This window comes from Hirundo rustica, chromosome Z (genome assembly GCF_015227805.2).
Source record: "Hirundo rustica isolate bHirRus1 chromosome Z, bHirRus1.pri.v3, whole genome shotgun sequence".
In the NCBI taxonomy this organism is placed as follows: Eukaryota; Metazoa; Chordata; class Aves; order Passeriformes; family Hirundinidae; genus Hirundo; species Hirundo rustica.
In genome coordinates, this window is record NC_053488.1 from 57928081 (window position 1) to 57945586 (window position 17506).

The following is a 17506-nucleotide window of genomic DNA, read 5'->3' on the forward strand; positions in this document are numbered from 1 at the left end:
GTAATACTGTCTCTTGCTGCTGAATAATGCTGCAACATAGTCCTTGAGTTTCCTCTTATCATGATTCTGACTTTTTTCTTTTTTAAAGTTCTGAGATTTTTTTTTTTTAATTCTGCATTTTTATTTTTTATTTTGATCTTTCTGGTTAGCTCTGCATACGCAATTTTTCCCTGTCTCTACTCTTAGTACTTTGACAACAGACTCAACTTTTACAACAGACTCTGGACCCCTGACAGCAATTTTCTACAACTCCTTAAATTTGGGAAGCATTAGAATTAGTTGAGCTATCTTTCAACATCCAATTGTTCTGTTCTAAGTAGAAGAGTGCATGGAAAAGCTGATTCAGTAAGGAGAGGAATCCCACGACAAAAGGGAAGAGATAACACAGAACTGTAGGAGAAGTTAACACAGGTGACCTTGCTCCTGATATGTAACAGCTGAGTTAATTACCCAATACAGCCTCACCCCTGATGAGTTACAGCTATATCCAATAAAGATGAGTGTGATAAAAGGGAGTGGGTTAGCTGGTGAAGGGACCACAGAGGATTGTGAACACGAAGATGATGAAGAAGTATCCTGGGGAGAGAGAATCACTGCTGTGAGATCAGTCAGGGTCTGCAGTTAGAGCCTGTTGCTGGAACCTGCAGTCACACAGTCCAGCTAGGTAAAAGCCTGCATTCAGAGACTGCAAGAGAAACCTACAGTTGGAGCTTGCTGCAGCCAGTCAGTGAATGGCTGGAATCAGAATGGCTAAGCTGTAAAGAGGAATAAACCAGGACCCTTTTCATGCTGTGATAAACAAGGAACCTGTGTTTCCGTTCATTTCTATCCTCTAAGGAGGGAGCTGCTGCAACACAGAACAACACAGAAGTAATGTGGTCAGGAAACGACCAAACTGCATGGAGGTAAGCATACTGCAAGATCAGAAGGAATAAGCATTATCTTCTATCTCTTTCCAGTGAGATAAATGGTATGAGGTGGCTTTACTCAGACCCTTCAACTGGTCTTTACTGAAAAACAGGGCAAACCAGCCAGATTTTCTAAGACACAGTGTATAATGGGATACAGAAGTGATATCTTAATAAAAAGCAGCATATTACTGACTCTTGTCTCCCTGTACAAGTAATCTTTACTGTTTCAATTTGTCTTGGATCAAGCTGAACATAACACTAATCTCTGTTAATGGTGCCGGTGAACAGCCACCCTATTTATGCCTTTCAAGCCTTGGCACTGCATCGCTATGTGACTAGTAAGTCAACTACCTTTTTTTAAATTTTGACCGAAAAGTACAATTAAACTTGTCCCTCTCGGAGCATGGATCTCACCTTTTCTGACCCTCTAAGTCTCAGATTAATACAGGAAAACTATCCAAGTAATCATGTGGGACTTTCTAGTTCTGATGTCAGCAGCACTAGCCTGGCTCCTCCTCCAGTATCATCTGACTTGTCTGGATGTTGGTCTCTGCTACAGTCTGAATTCTGTGTTTAGCTAGAGGCATTACCTTTTACAGACTTTTCCATGGTAACCCTGTCCACTGGTTGTTAACACATGATACTTGCAGTGAGGCTGCAACTCCAGAGTGGGTTTCTGAGATGTGCCTTGGTCTAAGTTGTCTGTATTCTTGCCTGACTGTCCTTAAAATGGACAAATCCTCTCTTTAATCCAAAGTTCTTAGGTAAAACAGAGGTAAGTTACAGTGTTTATCAGCGTATTATCACATAAAATCCAATTCTCCTACACTTTAAACTTCTTACTTCATTTTCTGCTACGCACCTTTGGTGTAATGAAGAAGTACTGAGATGTCCTTTTTTGACAAGCAGTTTCCACAACCATTTCAAAAACTCTTCTCTCATTCATTGGATCCATTCCCTGAAAAGAAGAAAAAAAAATAAAATCTGTTCACTCCACTATGTCATAAGCATCTGAATACTGAAAGAGCGATACCACACTATTGATTCTCACCTGATTTATTTCGTCAACAACCCTGAAAGGACATCTGTTGAGTTCTTGCAGAGCCATCAGGTATAACATAGTGGAAACAGTTTTCTCACCTCCACTGTGATGATATGGAGACAACTCATGAAGCTCAGTGCTGCTGTGGAATTTGACTCTAATGCGAATTCCATACTTCTCATACTCCTCCTGTGAAAGCCAGTACATTTAAACTAATTTTCTTTGTATTGTAGCTTATTTTATGATGACATGCAAACTAAAGGACATTTATAAAATGTACATGGGTCTACCAACCACTCAAGTTCAACTTAAAATCAATATATTAATTCTGGTTCATCTATATATATATATATTAATTGTTTCATCTGTTTTCCATAACTCCTGTCTCCTTTTGCTAGAGAGTTTCCAATACCATTCCCCTTCCACAACTACAATTTGTTAATTCCTGTTAAGAAAGGCTTCATACGTAGTAAGAACATCAACAGGAAAACAAAAATCTTAGCTAGAAAAAAGAGAAAGCAATGCCCCTATAAATCCCATTCATCAGAAGAAAATGCCTTAGGATACCATCAATTTGAAGAGTGGAGTAATGGTCTTGTGTGTAGTACCAATCTGAACCTCTTCAAGTGCAAGCAGCACAAAATCCTTCAGGACAGCCATTTCCTTTTCATGCTTCAAAGGGAAGACCACATGCAAGGATTTCAACCCTGGCTTTTCTTTAACAGGGAAGTGAAACTCAGCAGCAGCCTCAGCCAATGATGCAAGATATCAGGATAACAGATGTGGTTCAAAAGACACACCATGCAATGACGTGCATTCATGCTTAAGATGAAAAAAAAATGTTCAGAGTCCTCTCTGTTACTCCTGAAGCTGTGTTCAGTGGCCACTGAGTTCACTTGGTTGGTCAGAGTACAATGCTAACAAAAACAAAGTTGTGGGTTCAATTCCTGCATGGGCCATTTACTGAAAGAGCTGCACTTGAAGATCCTTGTGAGTGCTTCCAATGTATTTGTGATTTTGTCAGTTGTTCTGATTACAACTTCATATATAAATAGAACCCAGAATCTAAGGTCTCTAGGCCCACTGTAATTGCAGATGCATTGGCAAAGACTGAAACTAGCTTGGAAAAAGTGAACAACATAGAGACTAGCAAAACCAAATGAAAAAGATTTTTGTGAAACACAGCCATGATGAGTCAGATCTTGACTACTGCCACACTATTTTGAATGCCAGTTTGTGTTACTGACAGATGTTCCAAAACTTGACAAAAATGATGCTCAAAATATCTTGTGGTGAATCAAGGAATGTGAGGGTTATCATGGCTAGCAGTTTGAATTCTGGCTACTAAGTGCTACCATGGTAAGTCAGACTGTCACAGATGCTTCTGCTAGGATGTAAAGGAAGAACCTTTACATTGAAGCATTTCACACTGTATCACTAAATCACTCAGGTTGGAAAAGGCCTCTGAGATCAGAGCCCAGCCTATGACCAAACACCAACCCGGAAAATAGACCATGGCACTAAGTGCTCTGCCCAGTCATCCTTTAAGCACCTCCAGGGATGGTGACTCCATCACCTCCCTCCTCAGACCACTTCATGTTTAATCACCCTTTCTGTAAAGAAGTTCCTCCTAATATCCAATTCCTCCCATTATCCAATGGTGACAGCAGCTAGTGTCACCAAGGATATGCACAGATCTCAAGATCTCCATAGGGAAAACTAACAGAGGCTTGAACTTCAGTGTCACAGAAATATTTCTAATAAAAAGTACTTCTATGTCAAGAGTCTCTCTCTTCGTATCTACAGGTGAGGCAAAAGATTCTCCTGAAGAAAATGGTAAGGAATACAAACTCAAGAACAGATTATCCACCCTTCTAGATTGTAGCCATTGATCCCTTGAGGAAAGAAGTTTTAGTCACTGGCACAGTACTGATAGCTAATCTCTTAAAACTGTTTGTGACACCTTTGCTAGAGAAAAGCAAGACCTTCCAAAGAAGAGATTCAGAAAGGCACTCCGCACGCTTTTTGCTTTTAAACTGCTTTACTGTTCCTTCTGTGTTGTCATTCCCAATATAGCTTTATCCAGAAGATAGTTTTTGTGTAATACAGATCTGTTGAGATCAAAAGACCTGAAAAGTCTACGTTTTAATGTTCTACTGTTTCATATTACTAGTCTCTAGGCAAACATTTTTATGCAGTTCATATAAAGAGCCTTACCAGTCACTCTTCTACCCTGAGTAATAACTGCAACTGCTATTTTAAGAAAAGCTGCTTGAGTAATTTACAACAGCAAAAAAGCAAGAAAAGAATTATTGTGGTAACTTTCACTATTGTGTAGTCTATGTGCTAACATACAAAAGTCCTGACATCATCATTTCAGTGATAAATTTAAAACAAAATACCAAATTTCCTTCTTCTGCTCACTGTTGCAGTGAATACTTCTCCCCAACTTCTATTGATGCTTTAAACTCTTCACCAGAGGTAAACCCTACCTATAAAGGTTACTGAGAAGGTAACAGGATAGGCCAAATGACAGCTGCCTTCAGAACAGACAAATTTAGATAATAGAGGCAGACAGATTTAGATAATAGAGGACAAAAATTAGCTGAAAATGCAGAAGTAAATCATAAGCTTCTTAAATCTGAGAAACAACTAAGTAAATACAAGCAGCGTAAGTTGCAGGCCTATTCCAAAAGTCAGGAGGTGAAGTCCTAGTCAATTGCTTTCAATCAGACTGGTAAGTCAGTTCTTGTACATCAGAAGTGTTAAGTAAAAGTTCAGTGTGTTTTTAAAAAGTCTCCACATGACATTGTGTTATTTTTCTCTAGCAATACATGACCAAAATATTATTCAAGAAAATATGAATGTTATACAAAAAAAATCTGTCATACCTCATTTTCCATATGAAGATCAACTTCACCGACACACTGCATAGAACTAAAGAACCTACTGAACTTTCCATTAATTTGTTCAATCATTACTTTCAAGAGGTTTAGCCACTTTTCTTTCACCTAAAAGTAGACATATCCGTGTAAAATCAATTTAAGAACCAAATTTTCCCTTGGAGATAGCATTTACATTGAAAAAACATCATAATTAGGGAAGTTAACATTTCACTTTACATTCAAAACAATCTGAAATTTTACCATTTATTTCTGTACATCCATTCCTACAATGATGTAGAATTATAATAATGATACAGAAGTAGTAACTTGAGCTATTACCTGTGAAATGTTTTGCTTATAGTTATTCAACTCAATTTTCTTTTCCTCTAGATATTCTGTCAACTGCTGTATTTCCTGTGTTTGCTTATTGTATTCTTCAACAACCTGCCAGAATAAAAAACAAGCAGTCAGCAAAATATTTGCTAATTCTAACCCTGACTGTAGAAATACCACACTGCACTGATAATGTTCAAACACAATTACACAGACCACTGCACTGCACACTAAACAGGACAGATTTTTAGCATTAAAGCAAGGAAACTGCAAAGCTTTGTTTCTCTCAGATTATTCCAACTTTTTCAAGGCATCTTTTTAAAAGAACCTGTTTGAAATCTGAGTAGATGCAGAATCTAGCATTTACAGCACATTGTTCCTACTGTCTAGCTTACTATACCAAGAGATCCAGCACAGAGTGGGAAACAAAGTACAATGTGGACAGAGGAGGAGGGAAAGCAGTGAACATACCGAAGCACTGAGGCCTGTGAAACAGGAAGCCCTGGTTTTCTCTTCATTCAGAAAAGCATCAATTTCCTCCAATGTGTCTGGAAGAGTCTGAAAAGCCTATAAGACAAAAGACTGCACATGTTACAAAGCAATACTAATGAAGGACTCCAGTTCTCTTAAAAAAAGAAAAAAAAAAAACAAACCATAAACTATTTTGTTACTTTGAATCAGGGTGTCACATACTCAAAATTTAACATAATAAGATTCCCTCACTAACTATTCTGGATAGAGAAAGAAGGATGGAAGTGCTATTACATAATTACCATACATAATTTGTTGCTTCTTAGATGCCTATCTTGTGCAGGCAGTGATACTCAGAGATTTGGTGTAAGACATGGACTATACTAGATAAGTCATGCAAGTGAAAAAAAGGCTGGGTCCAGACCTCAGTTCTTTTGTGTTGCTCCATTAGAGCAGGAAGGTTGAAAAATATGGCCTCTATTTATTTTTGTGAACACGAGACTGTGGATTTCAATTGAAATTACAGATCTAATTTTCTCTTCCCTGCGCACAAAACAAAATTGTAGTCAAAGGGTTATCTCAGAACTATTTTAAAGGTGGTTTAAAAGGCTAACAGTAATAAAAGTACATGTGATCCTTTACTGGGAGCCTTCTAATAAAAAATATACAATATTCTTTGCAGGAGAAGTTAGAAATTCAAGAGATATATGAAAATTTCTTTTTGTACATACAACTTGAAATTCTTCTGGAAAATCTTGATCCGGACCCAATCTGCAGACGTATCGAGCTTGTTTCATCAATTCAATACACTTCTCATAAAGAAGTTGCTTCCTATTATCCAGTTCATGAAAACGTTGCTGTTAGAAATATTAAAAGGTATTTTTTAAAAATCACCACCATCTTTTTCTAAAATATTATTCTGAATTTTCAGAGGCAACACTAGCACACTAGCAACAAACCACATCTGAAGCAGAAAAAGGAGGTGAAACCAGACTATAAAATACAAAAAAATTTTGCTTCAGCTAACAGAACTCATTAGGCCTCTCTGCTCATCAAGTCAACAGATGCCAAGGTAAACTGATCAAAAGCAAGTCCTTCAGAAACAGCTAAATTTATTTTCTCTCAGCTTAACAAGTGTGCATATAGATTCAGGAGTTATCTTCCCAAGTTTTATTGTTGTGCACTTCAGCTAAATACAGGAGCCCTCTAGTGGTGAAAAAAATTCCGTTTTCATTTGGAAATCAAACTATTAGAGAGAAGCTTGTTCCACAGTTTTAAAATACAGGACACAGACACTGACAGTCACTCTCACTACTCTCTGGAACAGTAACGGATCTTGATTTACTAAATGCAACAGAAGCAGTAGTAATGGTTATGATCATTAGTGATCATCTCACACAAAAGAGTTAGGGCTGCTGTTCTTAGCAGGTATCAACTCAAAAACACCCTGTTCTTCCCTCCCTCTCCACCAAGTACTACAAAATAGATCTTTACCTTACAGATAAGCATTTCACAATCTCCACAATTGTGGAAGATATATAATTGTGTAAAAATATTTTTCTATACTGTGTTGGTGTTTTCAGATAGGTTGGAAAATTTTTAGAAGAGGCCTTTTTAGACCACCCCTTCTACTTCATGAAGACTGCTGCAGAGAAGGGGAATGTCATGTGGGTTGCAAGGACTGGCATTAGAATCATACAGATAAAACAGTAAAGGGAGGATGCCCTTCCTTTCCTTTACAGTCAAGACCTCAATCTATACTGGATTAGCATAAACACAACTGTTCAGCACAATGGTTACGCTCCGCTGGATATCTGCAGATGCCCTGCAATAGTATTTGGGATCCCACAAATTTAAAAGTCAACTGGCTTCATCTGAAACATTTTGGTCTGATAATGAAGGCAAAAGATCCCGTGAGAGACACCCATACTTTTTTCATACGAGAAGCATAAATTTTATGTGTTTGATCATTTCCAGAGCCCAAATCAATTCTGAATCATCTGAAGTGGGGAATCTCGTTTCTCAATTGTATATAAAGCTTCCACATGAAGGGAACTCTGCAGAGCTGCATGAAACAAGATTTCAAGTTGATCTGTAGGCACTTCAAATCTGAAACAGATTCAATACTGAATATGCCTGATCCAAGCTGAGTTAAGTAAAATTCTTCAGTGAAGAAAAAAACATATATTTGGCAGGAGAAACTTCTGTATGTGACAGAAAAGCTAGAAAGCAGAAGATATTTGATGTTACTATGAAACATGCACTAGAATAAATGCACTGACAGTTCAACAAGCTAAGTTTCAATATTCACTCAACTTTGCAAGTTTACTGTCAATGCCAACACACAAAATAAAATTTAGACAAATATAAACAAAACCACTCAGGTTCTGATTCCATATCTCTTCAATACATTAAAAAGCACGTGGCAATGTTACTGTTCTTGTTGGCTTCCTGAGGGGGCCTCAGTGGGACTCCACTTGACTCATACACACCCTTTAATAGGAAGGAGACAATTTTTAAGAATTATCAGAATGTTAGAAATCGAAAATCCTGTCTACTGATCTGATCAGACATCTATGTACCAGCCCAAGCTACTCCCTAAATGATGAAGATGTGTGCAGACAACTAAAAACATTAAATGAATTTCTCAGTGACAATATAGATTACCAATATGAGGTTCACGGCTTTGTTATCATTCTTACTCCTTACTGAGCTCCAGCAATGCAATGATTTTCACTGAACTTTGATAAACCAAGTAAAAGATGCATCATGTGTAAGAACTTATGCAACAGTGGTTTTCTAAGTAACATGCTGGACTTGTCTCTCTGTTCATGTTATTTTCTGCACCTCTTAAGAAGCTCTCCTCTATCTAATTTTCCAGCCAGTGATTGTAACTAGAACTCGAATGGTTTTCTAACTAAATGCTAAGATCATTCTTTTTGGAAGCACCCATCCATGCAAACTAAGTATTTCCTATCTTTCAAGCTACTTTTTAATTTTTACTTTTATTTTTATGATCAAATTGAATTACTAGGTTATAATTGGCTAAACTCTTGCAAGACAAAGAAATATCCCCAACTTACCACCCTTTACTTTGACTGTTTATTCTCCAGTGCCCTGAAAGACTGTACTACTACACAAATACAAACATTTGTATTGCTTTGCGGCAATCCACAAGCAATGACAGCATGCTCTGCTCTTAGAAATATGTACTTGCTGTGCAACTAACTCCTCAGACTTTTTACCTGAAGAAAGCATAGCTTCCTAATACAATCCACCAAGAAAAGGACCATTTAGTCTCTTTTCCGTCCTCCAAGAAAGGAATTTAATTGCAGTATGAAAAAATGAGTTATGAAAGAAAGGTAAATTTATTATGCTGCTGCACTTTCTGGTTCACCTTGAGCTTGTATTCCCCATGTGGCTTGGGGCTCCTTTGTTTATGGACAGACTCAGAAGAAAGTAGTCCTTCAAGTAACATCTGGCCCTTTCACATGCTTTTTATTACAATAAAAAGATCCAGGATAAGAAGATTGAGTGGCACAGCTTAGCCATCTTAACTATGTGGCAAAGCTACTATTCTGCTTTAAATGAAGAGGCTGAAGTCAAACTACAGAAATCAAGACTGAATATTTAGCAGTACTAACACCCACTTCTAAACGAAGACAGAAGCATCCTTTTCCACGCCATAAAGGCTTCCCAGTGAGATGTTTTCATAGTAGATACCCCAGTATTCATAAATATTGTTACCTGTGCAGCTCTTAGTTGTACAGTTCCTGCTTTGTACTCTGATTGTAGTCTGTTCTTCTCAGCAGTCATTTTGGTCATCTGAAGAGCCAAAGCTACTTTGACCATGTTCAGTGGTATGATCCTCTACATACAGGAAAACAGAGCAGAGCTTTTTTCACCAGACTCAAAACTGATATAATCACTACTTTAGAAACTATCCATCCCTTCAGTCGTAACATACAACCTCACACTGTGTTCAGCTCATCAATACTGCTGTCAAATTCAATGAAAAGTGGTGACCCAAGTTCTTCAAAATGTATAGTCCTCATGTATTTTTAAGTGTATCTATGTATCATTTCTGTAACTTCAACCAAATCTATATAAATACACATATGTAGATAGACACACTCTTCCAACCCAAAATTTTACATCAACCCTCCCTCAGCCCTTCTCTTTCCCTTCACTATATACCAACATGTGAAATATAAGAAAGAAAAGCTAAGGCCATCTCAATTATTATGCAGACAGAAGAATCCAACAGGCGGATTTTGGTGGACATCATATGTCACACACGGAGATGGCAAAAGGTCAAAAAATAAAACACAAAAGACACATGCATCTTGTAATAACTATGCAGCTGACTGACAAGATGTACAGCAACTCTTATATCTGATGTCATAACTGAACAGCACATGACAACTAAACAAGGCTGTGTTTGGCAAGTTACATAACAGATTTTAGTGATCCCTAGAACCTGGTTTGACAACATTGACATAAAAATGTTTGGGGTTTTTTTCAAACTAGTCAGCCTCCGGAACAGTCCAGCGGCTTCAAAACCATCAACAGATTGTTTACTGTCTAAAGAGCAGCTACAATTATAGGCCATTGAAAGCAACTGTTTACCATGGTTTTTTATGATCAGCATATAAATGCAAATGAATCCTCTACCTTAATGAAAGGGAAGATAAGGTTTCAACTGTAGACCTAGGGGACCTACAAGACAAATTTTGAGTGTGATAGAATCTGACCACAATGCTGAGCCAAGGTCTGAGATCTTCATTATTTGTCATTTCAATGCAAAGTTTCTACAGTATGAAGTTGGGCACAGGAAAAAGTTTATTTGTTTCCAATTCTCTTAAGCAATTTTAAAATAATTATCAGAAATACAAACTAAAAAAAAAAAATAGAAAGGAGATGAAAACTGGAAACAGTTAAGATTATTCAACAATTACAAAAGCTAGCCTGAAAACATTGACAATAGCAAATGTTGCATGCCTTCTACTTAAATTACAAGAATTGGACTTTTCATAAAAGTGGAATACATACCAAGTTAAAAATACGTACCTTCATGAGATGCATTAATTCAGTAACAAGTTCTGCTTTCTGTTTATTTATTTCTTTGATCTTTGCATTTGCCAGCTGAAATTCCTTCTCTAGGTCAATAGCATCTTGTTCCAGCTGTCTTAAACTATGGAAGGAATCAATATTTGATTAATCGTGATTAAAAATAAATAGTACTAAAAATAAAAAAATTCTTAAACTTGATCACAAACCAACAGTTAGCAAGAAAATGAATTTGTAATCCTAAACATTCCAAACACACTGGAGGCATTCCCAGTCTATGCACTTTAAAGCAAAGAAATACAACAGACAAAAAAGTAACATCTAAAGAAATGCTGCTTTCGGCCATTAACAGCGCCATTCAGCAAGCATAGTGTCCTTTCACTTCTGTAAATTTCAAATTAAAGAAAAAAAAAAAACCAAAACCCCATAGTGTAAGGAATTGTACTTTTCTTCTTCTGACAGTTCTTTGCAACAACACAACACAGGCAAGTTCAGGAAGTTTACTTAATTCTTGTTACACATTCTAGCAAAAAAAAAAAATTGTTATCCTCATCTTCACACAGAAAAACAGAATCTTCTCTTGTTTTAGACCTTCAGAACATGGAAGAGGAACCATAACATTTAGTCAGCTGCAAAGCATTTGGAGATCTTCCAAAACTGCTAAACAGGCCAAGAGGATGATACAAGAAACTACAAACTGGTCATTCTCAGTTTGATCCCTGGGAAAATTGTAAAGCAAATCCCTTCAGGAAGCAATTCTAGGGGGCACAATGAGAAGGTGATCATGGAGACTCATCAAGCATTTACGAAGGGCATGCCATACCTCATGAACCCAACTGTAAAACAATGAGGTGACAGGAGATCAAGTGGTTGCCACTTATGTCAATTTTAGCCTTCTGTTAGGGTACCTGATAAAAGCTCACCTGCACACATATTAAAGAGACGCAACAGCAGCTGGTGGAAGCCTAAATAATACCCTGAATCTTGGCTACATCCAGGCCCACCACAAGAGCCATCAACCCATGAAATGCCCATCTCCACAAGCCCAGAGGAGCACAGGGCCACAGGAGCAGATGGGAATGCAAATTCAGAGAGAGGGACACTGTCCCAGAAAGCCTCAGCATCACTGCCCAGGTGTGAAACCCAACAATACCAAGGCACCCTTTGCACTGAGGGACGTTGCGTTCTGGCACTGCAACTGAATCACAGAACTGGTTAGGTCAGAAGAGACCTTAAGATCATGGAGTTCAACCGCTAACCAAACACTGCCAGGTCCCTCACTAAACTACGTCCCTAAGAGTCACATCTACGTGTCACATTACAAACCAAAAATGTAACTGAGATAAAACAAAAAGCCTCTCTTCCACACAATGATACAGCTCTCATGTAATTTCAGGCTCTGAAATGCCTAAGTAATATCTGAAAATACTATTGTCAAGTAAGTCTACGCAGGTACCACATCGGTCTTCAAGGACATGAGTGAACACATGCCTGTCTGTGACTCCATCTAGAAGACTGAGCAGCAGTCCCCTACCCTAATTTAAGGGGTGGCACAACCTTTGGCGACAGCTCTCCTGGCAAAGGGAGAATCACACCACCTTTCCACCTTCCTTCCTCTGAAACAAATCAGTTATTCTCCATGGACTGAAGTTTACGTGGACACTCTGTGGTTCTGTGGTTCTTTCAAATCTTAGTGGGCATTTCTGTCTGCATTAGAAGTAGTGTGAATGCAACCAAACACACCTGAGTATATCTGTGGGATGCTTTGCGTGACCTGAATCTCTCGGTGTGGCTGAGCAGCCTCACTGCTGGGCAAGTCTGGTGAAGGTTCACTCTCGGTTTTTATCCTGAGATTCAGGTGGTGTTAGAGTCTTTTTGCCTTCTGCAAAGCCTTGAGCCAGACGAAACAAAGAGATGGAGTCTTCAGGTTCTGATTTTTCAATGTTGGGCACTTTGTTTATTGTTTCTTATCTTACAATTTTCTCAGTGCCCAACTAAGATCTGTGCAGCTGCTCCGGCATCTGACGACTCCCCCTGCACTTGGATGTCTCTACCTTTTACACTAATTGTTACGTGTTCTTTATTTATCATTATTTACCAATACCTATCACTTATACCGAACAGGTCATCCCTACTCTGACCCAATCTCCTTAAACTACTTTGTGCCATCGTCATTGCAGAAAATGGAGTGAGGGAAGAAGAAAGAAGAAGCAGGAGACAATGCCCAAAATCCTCCATCTTGCTCCCATACTAAAAACCCAAATCCACTGTTTTTTCACCCTGTGATAAGCTAAACTACTACCTTTCACAATCTTGTGGCTTGCAATCCATCCCACAGTGCAGGAAGCCTTTCCCATGGACTGGGATCAAAGCCAATGTCCCTCTGGGCTCTGTGCCAGGGTCCCAGATGCCCCTGTCCAGGTCCCAGACCCTCCAGGGCAGCCAAAGGAATGCCCTGGACTCCAACAGTTCACCAGGGTTACCAATTGCTCACTGTAGCTCACGAACATAAGGATAATCTTTTTGAAGGAGAAGAGTGTAAAAATTACATTGAGGAGACAAAACAGTGTTCCTACTTATGATACACAAGATACCCAAATAAAAAGGTATCTATCTATCTATGAATATATCATAACGAGTAGTCTTTTTTCTGAGAATTTTGCTATTATCTCAGTGGAGACTGCCCTGAATCTCTGCTCACAGAGGCCAAGACATCCAGCTTTACTAGTCATCAATTCAGTTTCAAAAGAAACTTCAGTCTGTAGTGCGTAACACTGGTGTCCCTAAATGAACGAAGTTCTTTAACCTCTGCAGTCAAAAAGCTACTATTAGCTGCCACTACTGAGACTCCTGCCAAGCTGCTCAGCCCCCAATGCAGTCCTTTGCACCTCCTGTGGAACAGCAAAGTGCTGGACATTGTATTACAGAATAGACATTAGGGGATGCAGCAGAAAAGCACAGGACTCTTACTATGACATATTGAAGGGTGCAAACAAATCTGAGGAAAGGAACTAACTAACTTGGAGAACAACACGTATAGGAAAACACCTCTGTTATGAGGAATACAAGGATAAGAGGGACACTTAGATGTAAATAGTGGGCTGGCTGCTACCCTTGTCCAGCCAAGCCCAATTCGCACATTCTCTTTTTATTCAACTCCATTCCTCCTTCTTTTCTTGGACAAGGGACTCCACTCAGCGCTCATGTGGAAGTCTAAGTGCAAGCAATTGTAGTCAAATCACAAGTCAGAGGGGGACCTGCTTGTATGTGATGGCAGCACCTGGCTGAAGAGACCAGAGTGAGTGTACCTAAGTGACAGCCACTGGAGTGGGATGATGCAAACATCCATGGTGCCAGCACCATGGTAGAAGCATGCAAAAGAGTGTCTGATTCTCAATAAAGACCAAGGCACACTAGACAGCAAGTGGCTTGGGAGCCAAGACAGTAAGCGAGTCACTAAGGATGACACAAGAAGAAATGGCTATTGGGGAGATCAGCCTGGATGACACAGACTGCTGCCACGTGTATATTTAAAGGTAAGATGATAGGAGTACTGGCTATGGGGTGCAGACTGGGGGAGTCATGGCCATCTCTGTTCGTATATATTACCTAAGTATCTCCGAGACAAGGACCACAGAACGAGCTACTGGGAAACGAAGGAGTCACAGCCAGTTCAACATGCAGGCACATATGGGTGAGGGAGGCAGTCTGTACAACAGAAGCAGGGCCACAGCCTCAGGTGTTTGCATTTCCAGGTTCCAGCAATGCAGGAGACTCAAGTTCAAGGATAGTTATTGTGCAGATTCAGAGTGTCTGGGACCAGCTGCCAATGGGATCCACACAGCCCACAGGTATGCATAGACAATGCAAGAGCATAATCTCATCCTGCTCAGATACAGTACAAACATGAGGCAACCATTGGAGCTGCATTTGTCCAATTGCTCTGTGTGTCCACTGTGCAACATGTAACTACATATGCATAGGGTGTTTAGATGTATTCTCAGTGTGTCTAGTGGGAAGTCAGGCTTAACTTTACTACTGGATACATGTGGGAGCATTAACCTGCATCAGTTTCACCTTCCTCTGCTAGTTCCAGACTCATTTCTCTCATTTTTTCAGTGCTGTGTCCCACACTATTCATGCATTCAAATTTGAAGACCACAGTCTGGATTAATTGAAGACTAAATAGGTAAAAAAATGTGGTTCTATGGTTGCTCTCTGTTTGTTGTCCTTGCCTAGAAGTCAGTACCACATATTATGTTCTGGGTCCTCTCCAGTAACTCCTACCAGTAACACAGAAGAGCAGAGAGGGCACAGTTGCCAGGTTTTTAGACAATGAACTGTGAGGGAACGATAGGCCTGCAGTTCAGAGGGGTCTGCTGAAGCTGGGGAAGTGGCTGATAGAAGGTTTATGAGATTCAGCAAGGACACATGCAGAGTCCTTTCCTGATGATACAAGCTCAGGACAGACTGGCTGCAGCAAAGCTCTGCAGGGAAGGACGGGAGGCATTAGTGGACAGTGAGCTGTGCATAAGCAAGCAGTGCACCCTGGCAGCAAACATGGTCCTTGGCTGTATGAGCAGAAGCACAGGTAGGATAAGTGATTTTTCCACTCTGTTCAGCACTGCACACAATTTGGACCACCGTGCCAAACCTCAACAACTTGGTACAAACTTAGAGAGCAATCAAAATGGTCAAGAGCTATAGCACACACACTACAGCACAGGATGAGTGCGCTGTTTGCTCATCATAGACGAGAAACTAGTAACAGCTCCATATCATTCCACAATGGAAATAATCACTGACAGGATGGAACAAACTTCTCTTATGAGGTGCATAGTAGAATTGATAGGCAGTGTTCCAAAGCTGAAACAAGAAAGGTCCAGACTGGATGTTAATGTTGTTTACACCAGCTTCTGCGAGTTTGTACTTAAATGAAAACTGTTGAATCATGCCCAGATTCTGCCTTATAACAAAGGGTAACAGGAAAAATAATCGCAGAGGCCCATAGAAATAAAAGATATGTAATGAATAATACTATGGACAATTAAGCGTGTCAATCCCTGACACACTTAACTTAGTACCATTAATGCAGATTATAGTATTATCTATATATGTGCTACAAAGTCAGAACAATAACCTAATATTTGAGTAAATACATGCAGTGATATTTAACTGGAATCCTATGATTTTATTACAGAAAATCATCTAGAGTATTGCTATATATTGTTTCAGATACTGTCGTAATTTCTAGACACCTTCATTGTCTTGATTTTCACCTGTATCTGATGCTCAACTACTGGCCACTTTTTAAGGGTAAAAGCACAGTGCAGAAAGAGAAAACAAAAATATCTTTGCTTTTAAAATGATAACATAGATATCATACATTTTTTCATAGATAACATAGCTTGTTTCCTACCTATCATACTTCACACCAATTTTTGATTCCAACTGCCTCCTCCGGTTTCCTCGCTCTAAAAGCTCCTTCTTCTCTTGCCTGAGCTTATTGTCCTTGTGTTCCAGAAGTTTCTGTCTCTCAAACAGTGCAGTCAAACGTGCATCCAATGACTTTAATGTATTACTGATGTCCTGAAATAAAAGAATACGCACCACTAGCATTCACACTGCACACCATACTAACATGCAAGTAGGCTATGCTTAATGCTTGATAAAATGGGTAGTAGTTCACAACATATACACAGATACAGAAATACATTTCTACCTGTCCTTGGTTTTCCAACTGTCCTCTTTCATCCATATCCACTGAACTAGTGAGATACTGTGCCTCTCTCAAGCACGTGTTACTAGAGAGGTTTTGTTTTGTGTAAGAAGATACTTTAATAATGTATCTTTCTTCTGCTGTATACATTTGCCTCAGATTGGTTTCCTGTATGACCTAAGAAATACAGAAAAAAATTAATCTGACAAAAGCGTTACTCAAGGCAATACTTTTCCGAACAAGGAATAAATGTGATTGATAAACACAGTAAAAAAACTTCAGCTTATGCAAGACCTACTATTAACAACCTCTGCTAAAAGATGCTAAGTTTAATGCAGCATTATATTTGTAATTCAGACTGGTCAGGAAAGAACTGTTGAGTTACTGTCGGAGTGTATTACCACAACTAATTAAACACGTCTGATTGTCAAGATATTACAGACACCAATAAAATACTGTTAGTAATTGCACTGCATAGTGAACGTGCATGTACGTGCTTCAGATATGTAACATATTACACAAGTATCCTGTGTAACAAAGACACAAAGTACTCAAGAATTAACAGATGAAATCACAAAGTGAGCTGTAATGTATTAGTCAAGCAAATGCATCTGTAGGAAAAAAGAAGCTACTAGTTTTAAATGACTCATGTCAAAGAGGATACTATAAATAACCAAAGATTTACCATAACTCAAGATAGAGAAAAAACATCCAGTAAACCAGAAACAGCAAAAAGCCTCCATAAATACCTACTTTATTCTCTAGCTCTGTCCAGCCTCTGTTTCATATCAGCCCTCCCAAGGCATCATAGGGTAAGGTACATTTGACAAAAAATGTTGTTCAGTTTATATACACAGCATCAGCTATATTATGTCAATTAGGTTCAGTGAATAATTAGGTTGACTGATGCTAAAATGTCTTGTAATATGTTAGCTCATAATTAACTGTTCCCACTTCTACAGGGCAAATAAAAATGACAAATTAAATTGCTGAAGCAATTTTGTATGTTTTCCACATTTACTTGCCAAATAATTTCCAAAATAAAAGTCCACACCACAGGTGTGTTTGTGCTTCT

The 17506-nt window shown here is 38.9% G+C and overlaps 1 protein-coding gene across 1 annotated transcript in view; it reads right to left on the reverse strand.

Moving 5' to 3' along the window:
• Positions 1 to 17506, reverse strand: part of SMC5 (structural maintenance of chromosomes 5) — a 44007-nt gene that overhangs the window by 3064 nt on the left and 23437 nt on the right. The window contains exons 14-23 of the mRNA XM_040090456.2: positions 16435 to 16608; positions 16132 to 16301; positions 10713 to 10836; positions 9390 to 9512; positions 6374 to 6499; positions 5643 to 5738; positions 5178 to 5282; positions 4845 to 4964; positions 1963 to 2142; positions 1774 to 1869 (exon numbers count right to left, since the gene is read on the reverse strand). Coding sequence (XP_039946390.1) covers positions 1774 to 1869; positions 1963 to 2142; positions 4845 to 4964; positions 5178 to 5282; positions 5643 to 5738; positions 6374 to 6499; positions 9390 to 9512; positions 10713 to 10836; positions 16132 to 16301; positions 16435 to 16608 — 1314 coding nt within the window. The remainder of the gene's footprint in view (positions 1 to 1773; positions 1870 to 1962; positions 2143 to 4844; positions 4965 to 5177; positions 5283 to 5642; positions 5739 to 6373; positions 6500 to 9389; positions 9513 to 10712; positions 10837 to 16131; positions 16302 to 16434; positions 16609 to 17506) is intronic.